The 8,927-nt window shown below is 41.3% G+C and overlaps 2 protein-coding genes across 2 annotated transcripts in view; one reads left to right on the forward strand and one right to left on the reverse strand.

Moving 5' to 3' along the window:
* Window positions 1-1,267, reverse strand: part of LOC102775547 (histidine protein methyltransferase 1 homolog) — an 8,131-nt gene extending 6,864 nt beyond the window's left edge. Inside the window, exon 1 of the mRNA XM_006766836.2 lies at window positions 780-1,267. The gene's annotated coding sequence lies outside the window, so the exon portion shown is untranslated. The remainder of the gene's footprint in view (window positions 1-779) is intronic.
* A 3,139-nt stretch (window positions 1,268-4,406) lies between these two features.
* The window catches only part of LOC102751722 (chromosome unknown open reading frame, human C1orf112), a 37,202-nt gene continuing 32,681 nt past the window's right edge, over window positions 4,407-8,927 (forward strand). The window contains exons 1-4 of the mRNA XM_006766838.2: window positions 4,407-4,499; window positions 5,767-5,855; window positions 7,590-7,694; window positions 8,141-8,281. Of these exons, the coding sequence (XP_006766901.2) occupies window positions 4,463-4,499; window positions 5,767-5,855; window positions 7,590-7,694; window positions 8,141-8,281 (372 nt within the window). The 5' untranslated portion in view covers window positions 4,407-4,462. The remainder of the gene's footprint in view (window positions 4,500-5,766; window positions 5,856-7,589; window positions 7,695-8,140; window positions 8,282-8,927) is intronic.

The following is an 8,927-nucleotide window of genomic DNA, read 5'->3' on the forward strand; positions in this document are numbered from 1 at the left end:
TAAAATATAAATTAAATAGTAATCACCCCCACCCTCTCAGCTAGCTACTTTTTCTATACAAGTTTTGAGGGAAATAAGGAGATTTGGAAACACACAACCCCGCAGGGGTCAAAAGCTGGATTAGAGAATGAAGAGTAAAAACAAATAATAGAACAACAGCAGCAACAACTAGAAAAAACAAAGTCCCAAATTTTCGGGAAGGAACTGACAAGTCTAGCCGTTTGGTGTCTGTCACCTGTCATGACCCTGCCCAAACATATTAACCTACTAAACTGACAGAATCTCTTCACTCAGTCTGTTCCTCTTTCAAGTAACAGGAAATCAAGAGTTTATTTTCCCTGTAAAAACTTGCACGGTTCTACTCTGGTGCAAGTTCATGCAAATGACCTCACAACACTTAGTGGATATCAGCAGCCCTAAGTGCATGGGAGTGGGGTGATTTTGGAGTAATCAGTAAAGGTCAGTTTGGCGGCAGAACAAACACACAATAAGGACACTGAACGGTTGGAGAGGCCTGTGGACAGTAGAAGCAACTTTACCGAGACTCTCACGGTACTAGACCTGCTGCAGATCGTACAATTCAGGCAGGTGGGGTCTCTATTCCCATTCAACAAGACGTACAAAGTAGGGTCACACCGTGAAGTGGACAGGAACCGGATCCAACCCCATCAGATGTGCAATCTCAAAGCCCCCTGGGATCGACGGTAGCAAATCTGGGGACTTACGGCCTTCACCTCCCCAAAGTGCCTCAATGTAACAACAAATACAGTAATCTAGACCTTGGGATGCTCACAGCTCCGCTAGTTCCCAGCTCACGGCCGCGTGTAGAAACCTCATGTCACGCCAGATGCTCGGGGCTGAAAGCGCGCACCAGTGAGTCGAGTCCTCCGCGGGCCAGAGAGGCCCGGTTTTTCCTCAGCCGCGCAGGGCCCGGGCTCAACAAGGAACGCAGCCCGCTCCCTCTCTATGGTACTGGCGCCGTCGGAGAGCTCGCAAGGCCTGCCGGGACGGCGGCGTTTCCGGTCTCGGCGGTGGCGGGACAGATTTGAAGCTGGTTGCTGGGCAAAAACATGTCTCAGGAGGGCGCCGTCTCGGCGAGCGCCGTCCCCCTGGAGGAATTGAGCAGCTGGCCCGAGGAGCTGTGCCGCCGGGAGCTGCCGACTGTCCTGCCTCGGCTCCTCATATCCTTCGCTGTCGCTTGCACCCAGAGGGGAGTGGGCGGCAGGTGTTGCCTCTTTCCCCTCAGCCGGGCCACACCTGCCGCCAGGTCGTGTTGCGTTCCCGCGGCCTGAAATCTCCCGGTTCTTTGTCGGTGAGCGAGATGGAGCCGCGAGGGGACGGCGGGCGAGCGGGGACCGTGTGCCCGAGAGCCAGGGCATGCTTTGGGATGGACTGCTCGGGCTCGCAGAGGTGTCCTCTGCCCCTCGATGGTGGAGGTGCGAGTGGCCTTTTCGTCCGTTGCTCTGTGCCGGGAAGTTTTTCTGTGCTCGTCAGGACTTTTGCACAGGAGAGTGGGAGAGGCAAAGACTGGGACCGGAGCGGTAAGGCGAGACCTGACTCTAAGCCTTTGGTTCTCAACCTTCTGGCCCTTTAAATACCGTTCCTCATGTTGTGACCCAGCCATATAATTATTTTCGTTGCTACTTCATAACTGTCATGTTGCTACTGTTATGAATCGCAATGTAAATATCTGATATGCAGGATGGTCTTAGGCGACCCCTGTGAAAGGGTCGTTCGACCGCCAAAGGGGTCGTGACCCACAGGTTGAGAACCGCTGCAAGCGGGATGAGGCAGAGTCCCTCTGAGCTGTGTCAGCTCTAAGATGCGGGGCGGATCCGAACGACACCTCCCCCGGGATTGTGAGGACCACAGACTCCCTCCCTCGCCCACCGCCTGTCCCGCAGCGCTGGCTGGGAGGGGCGGCTCACTCTCCTGGTTGGTTCCACCTGCCGGGGTGGAGGGGCTGGCAGCCTCAGTTGCCCAGGTGCGGACCATTCCTTAGTAGTCTCGTGCCTTTGTGGTGGTCAGTGTGCCTCGAGCCATGGCCGTTCATGGTAAAAGGTAATTTTTTTTTAATGCTTTTGCGCTCACCTTCAACATAAAACTACACTGAAGAGGAAAAATGACCTTTATTTGAGAGTCCCCACCCTGCATAAATAACGTTTACAGTTAAGCCAGACACAAATGTTGCCATCCCATAGACGTCATTCGTCTAGGACTCCAGGCATTGGCACACTCCCACTAGGTACCAGAGCCCCTTTGTTAGTCGTGCAGATAAGGAATCCCCATCCTCAAGGATTTGGACTTGAAAAAAAAAACCCCCACAGGATTTTGACTTGTTATACGAAATAGCTATCCTTCTCAAAGACATGTCCTGGGTTGTTACCTGGGTGTAGCAGGCAGGATGGCAGGCTTTGGAGTAACAAAGATAAGGAACATGGTTCCTCTTCTTCCCCTCAAACTTATAGGGCAGTGGTTCTCGACCTTCCTAATGCCACGACCCTTTAATACAGTTCCTCATGTTGTGGTGACCCCCAATTTCATTGTTACAAATTGAACATAATTAAAGCATAGTGATTAATCACAAAAACAATATGTAATTATATATGTGTTTTCCGATGGTCTTAGGTGACCTCCGTGAAAGGGTCATTCAACCCCCAAAGGGGTCGTGACCCACAGGTTGAGAACTGCTGTTATAGGGGAACCTCAGTAATTGAGAGTGAACATTCCCACCTGGTTTTGCATCTCACACTTAACATTCAGAAAGACCCAAACCTGTTCTTCCCCCAGTGTTCTTCATTGAAATACAGCAGGTCCTAGAATAACCTGATTTCGTTCCAAGTCATTTCATTACAAAATAGAAACTTTTGTTTAGATCACTTGGCCTATGGAAAAAGTGGTTTTGTGTTTCTTTAAATCACACACTCTATTGATAAATTAAGTGAGGACTTAACTGCAAATGGTTTCACACACCTTGAATCTTCACATCCAGTCAGCAAGTTCTTTTGTCTCTGACTTCAAGCTGTATCTTGAATGCATCCACTTATCTCCATCCCCAGTTGCTATCACTTTATTCTAAACATCCATCACCTCTCACCTGGACTGTTGTTAATAGTTTCCTTATGTCCTCTTATAATCCATTCTCCAAAAATAGTTCTGGGTGAAAGACCTGCCATTTCCCTTATAAACAGGCCCCGCCCCCCCCCCCCCCCCCAGTGTAATCTAAGCCTTTCGTTTTCCTCCTGCTTAGCTCACTACATTCTGTCCACGAAGGCATGAATTCCCCACCTCGAGGTCTTCATGCTTGCTGCTCCCTCAGCTTCCCTTGTTCTCCAGCCTTTTGTGCAGCTCATCATTCGGGTCTTGGCACAAATTTCACCTCATTTGGCCCTTTTCAGAGCCCTCAACTTTAGGTAGTTCCCACAAACCCAATCTGCAACACTTTTATTACTTTGTCCTGTTTTCTAAAGAGTACTTTATCATTAATGAAAATCATCTTGTTTTGTTTATTTAAAAAAATGTTTATTGCTTTCAGAGAGGAAGGGAGAGGATGATAGAAACATCAATGATGAGAGAGAATCATTGATCGGCTGCCTTCTGCACATCCCCCAATGGGGATCGAGCCTGCAACCTGGTCATGTGCCCTGTCCAGGAATTGAACCAGTGAGCTCTTGGTGCACAGGATGATGCTCAATCCAGTGAGCCATACTGGCCGGGTTATAAGTGTATGTTTTATAGTTGGATTCCTGTAGGATAATTTACTGTGACATATTTTGTAGGCTTCTATTATGTGCCGAAGAGTTTGTCTGGTAAGGTTGGTAAGAAAGGTATGAAAATAATATGAAAAGAAGATAGAAAGTGGTGATTGACTTAAGACAGCTACAGATAAAGTACTATAGAAATGCTGAGGAGGGAGAAATTGCTTTCCTGCCTGAGAAACCAGAAATCCATGGCTTATTGTAGCATTGTCAGCTGTCAAAGATATTTTATCTAATAGCTTGAAAAGGCAAGAATATCCCTGGAGCAATTGTTTTTTTTAATCTAAAAGCTTCAACTTTTTATTTACTTATTTTTTATCATCACCCGAGGATATTTTCCCCCCCATTGATTTTTAGAGAGAGTGGAAGGGAGAGGGAGAGACTGAGAACCACCCATGTGAGAGAGACACATTGATTGGTTCCCTCCCACATATCCCCTGACCAGGGCTGGGAGCCTGCAATTGAGGTATGTGCCCTTGACCAGAATCAAACCTGGCACCCTTCAGTCCACAGGCCGACGCTCTATCCACTGAGCCAAACCGGCCAGGGCAATTTTAACTTTTTAAAAGCAAAATTATGCCAGTAATTTGAGTCTAGCTTCAGTCTCTTACTGATTATTGCTTAAACTTCAAGACTGGTCCTTTTAAATTTGTTTTCAGTAGTGAACATCCTAATAGTATGATTTTCCTTAATTATTTTACTCCATGTATCAACATTCTGACAGTTGGATTGAGCATATACGTAAGTCAAACTATCTTATGTATGATTTATTTTGATGTTAAGATGTGAATCATACTTATCAATACAGCATTGTATTCCCTTCAAATTGAATCATTTCCTACTGTCCTGTTATAGTCTCTGTAACTTTCAATTACTTAAAATGCCCAAATTACTTCTAATTACAGTACTTACAGTTTTAAACTCCATTTTTGATAGATAGCAAACATTCTGTTTAATAATGTGTGTGTAAGCACAATGGAAACTTTAAATGTTAGTTATTAAACTGTGGTTAACCTCTATGAAACAAACCTGCAGTCTGTTGCTTTCAGCTCTAACATGTGAAGTAGCTTTAGGAAATAGGTTCTAGGTTACAGAAAGCTGATTATTTAGGTGATGACACATTTGTCATTTGGAAAAAGTTGTCTTTCTCATCTTCATCTGTCTTCATTACCCTTATTTGATGTGATTTGCTTATATAGCCAGGAGAGGTGGTGAAGAGTAAAGACTAGACAGTAGTTTTATTTTGAATTAGAATGGTTGTGGAATATTTGTTTATAATTTTGAATCTATGTTAGGAACAGAATTTTTTTTATACTGAGTATGAGTCACACATATTCATTGTAGAAAATATGAAACATACAGAGAAAAACAGAAAACACTTATGGATCTGAAATGGTTAAGATTTTAATAGAGAATATTCTCATCCCATTTCTGTACATTCCTGCCGGATTACCTATTATTATTTGTATGTACATGTTTACATATAATAAAATTGGGATACTATTTTGAGACCTTTATGCTTAATTTTAAAGCACTGTAAACATTTAAAAAATAGATTTTTATTGATTTCAGAGAGGAAAGGAAAGAGAGAGAGAGACATCAATGATGAAAGAGAATCATTGATTGGCTGCCTCCTGCATGAGACCACAACCCAGGCATGTTCCTGGACCGGGAATTGAACTGTCACCTCCTCAAGCACTGAGCCACACTGACCGGGCCAGTTCTGTAAACATTTTTTATGGTTTTTAAATAACCTCTGAAGAATCATTTACAGATCCTGTTCAGTAAAGGTACCCACATCCATTAAGTGGTCAATTGCTGGACATATTTTCCCTTTTTTTGTTATTACGTCACTTAATATTTTCTCTACACAGATTATGGCATTTGAAACTGTACAACGCTTTCTGTTGGTTGTGCTTACGTATTTCCCCATTCGGAAAGAGCAGTGATCCTTGTTGGCTGACATGATTAATTTTCCTACAAAATGTGTTACTATTTTGCTTTATAGAAATTCTGAAAACCATTGTACAAATGTTTTTACCTCATATGAACCATCTGACATTGGAACAGACTTTCTTTTCTCAAGTGCTGCCAAAGGTACAGTACTATTAATACTCAGGATACAAAACAAAGCCTGTTAAAATCTAACCTCTGTTTTAGAGCATTCTTAATTGTGGCTTTTTAAAAAATAAATCAAACATATTTGTCATACAGATAAAGTAGTAAAAAATAGATCTCATGTGAGAATATGGTGGTGGGGAATGCCTGGCTTGAGGGTCGCATAAGGCCTTCAGAGTCATTTGGTTTGGCCCTGTCAGGGCATTAGGGGTGAGTTAATTAAATGTTTTGGCCAAATGTAGCAGGCTAATTTTTAAGTTGATAATTTTGTATGGCCCGAGAATAATGTTATAAATATCCAAATGGCCCTTGGCAGAAAAAAGCTTCCCTACCCTGTGTTAGAGTAGGCAATTAAAAACTATTTTCAGGTAATATGGATCCTTTACTAACTGAATTTAAATTATTTGTAGTTAGTTTTAAATGCTCTTGTATTTTAATGCTATTAAATGAAAATTTGGGATGAATGATAAAGGTAGTGAGTCCCTTTGTTGTATCTTCTCTGTAGGGTTTACTAGTATTAGTAATTATTAAATAGCACTGTCTGAAGAAATGGACCCAAGGTTTATTAAAGAAGTCTTAGGATAAAAAAGGCTGGAATACTGGTAAAATCAAATAACTAAGAGAAAAGATTGTATTTACAGACTATATTATTACTTTTTAGATGTCTGATATGCTTTTCCTCTGAAAAGCCATGTTTTGTTTTGTTTTTTGAATGAGAGAATTAAAGGTACTTTGGCGCCAAAATGAAATATATTTACGATAACTTATTCTCTTATTGGAATGGCGTTCTAAGTTTAGCTTTGAGGCAGATAACCATCAGAATTCCTTTTACTCATATTCATTTGGTTATTCTGTATCTGAAAAGCTTCTTAGGATTTGTTCTTGACCAGCAGGAAGGGTCAGCTGCTGTGTACCTGAAAACAGGATGAGCATCAATAGGCCTGTGGGAAGCAGTGGGAAACTATCCTCTTTAATTACCTGGTCTTGTTGCCGGTGTGCTTATTCCTGCAGTGGTAGGTCATTTAAATAGTTTAGGAAGATCTTAGTATTAAGATCTTAAGGTGGCTGACTTTTCACAGACAAAATACTTAGTTCTGAGGTCACATACTATGCCTCTAACCCAGGAACTGTATTTTGAGTTGGTTGAAAAGGGAAACTAATTAGAATACAAGTGAATAGGAGATTCAGCACAAATTCATTACTCTATCAGGAATTATCCTTATAAATGCCCATATGAATGTTGATTGGTTAAGACCATCATCTTTTATTACGAAAAGAGTAGCACTTATGTTTGTGACATCACCAAAAAATGAACTATGAATTATTTTTTAATTGTTATTAGATTCAAACCACAGATATGGAAAATAAGTCAATTTCTGTCTGAAGTCTTTCTTTTTTTAAGCAGCTGTACTGTAAAATTACTATAGATAGTATACAGGGTGGGGCAAAAGTAGTTTTACAGTTGTCCATATGGAAAACAGTACAATGATAAATAATACAAGAACAAATGCTGTTTCACATGCAATTGTAAATCTACTTTTGCCCCTCCCTGTAGATATAACATATATATTCTAAACTTAATTAGGTGCAATTGTTAAGCTAGATAATATCCCAAGGGTGTTACTGATGCAAAAATAAATCTCATTTTTTAAAAGCTATCTTTCCTTTTCTAGTGATTTCTGTTTGTAGTAATAACATGCTTTGTTTTTACAGACTGTGAAATTATTTGATGATATGATGTATGAGTTAACCAGTCAAGCCAGAGAGCTAACAAGCCAAAACTTAGAGATCCAGACCACGCTAAGGAATATTTTACAAGTATGTCAAATTTATTAGGAAAGGGGAGACAGGGAGCTCAAAGATTGTGAGATTTTTATACTGATATGAGTTAGTCTTGTATTCTTTATGTGATGGCCCAGTACTGGAATTATGTCTATAGAATTAAAGATATAAATACAGAAACATAAATTTTAAAAATTTTCGTGCTGAATAAACATCTAAACCCTTAAAGAAAGACAAGTACTTGAGATAGCATGCCTTACCTGTAATTTCAAAGCATATGGGTTAGGATTCCAACTTTTTTTTTTTTAACCAAATGGTTATTAGCTAAATGTTCCAGTATTTGTAATTCTGATAGACGGAAGTTCTATGAATGGAGGTACAGAGTGTCCATTTTGTTCACTGCTCTACCCTAGCACTCAGTCTGATAGTTCTTAGATACACAAAAAATATATTCTGAATTAAATGTCTTTCCTTATTCCTAGACAATGGTGCAGGTTTTAGGAGCTCTTACAGGATGTGTTCAGCATGTCTGTGCCACACAGGAGTCCATCATTCTAGAAAATATTCAGAGTCTCCCCTCCTCAGTCCTACATGTAATCAGAAGTACCTTTGTACATTGTAAGGTGAGTAAATGGGCCCAGGCACACTTTCAGTGGCCTAGAATCCATGGGCAAAAGGGCTGAGTACAAGAAACCGGAAACACCAATCAGAAAAGATATATGCACCCCTATGTTCATAGCAACACAATGGAATACTATGTCACTATAAAAAAGAAGGAACTTTTACTATTTGCAACAACATGGATGGAACTGGAGAGCATTATGCTAAGCAAAATAAGCCAGTTGGAGAAAGATAAATATCACATGATCTTACTCATGTGGGATATAATAATCAACATAATTTGATGAACAAGAATAGATCAATCTAGAGACAAATGGAAGGGGAGGGAGGGTTAGAGAGCAACCAAAGAACTTGTATGCATGCATATTAGCATAAACAATGAACACAGATACTGGGGCGGTGGGGGCTTGCCTGGGGTGGGAATGGCTGGAGTGGGGGGTCAATTGGGGAAAAAGGAGAAATATGTAAAACTTTAGACTAAAAAAAAAAGGGCCGAGTACAATAGTATCTATACTAATAAAAGGGTAATATGCTAATCAGACTGGACATCTTCCAGACATCTTCCGGACGTCCTTCTGGACAAAGCCACGGTGGCAGAGGTAGAGGTAATTAGGGGCGATCAGGCCGGCAGAGGAGAGCAGTTAGGGG

The sequence above is a fragment of the Myotis davidii genome, unplaced genomic scaffold, assembly GCF_000327345.1.
Source record: "Myotis davidii unplaced genomic scaffold, ASM32734v1 scaffold2782, whole genome shotgun sequence".
NCBI classification, from domain to species: Eukaryota; Metazoa; Chordata; class Mammalia; order Chiroptera; family Vespertilionidae; genus Myotis; species Myotis davidii.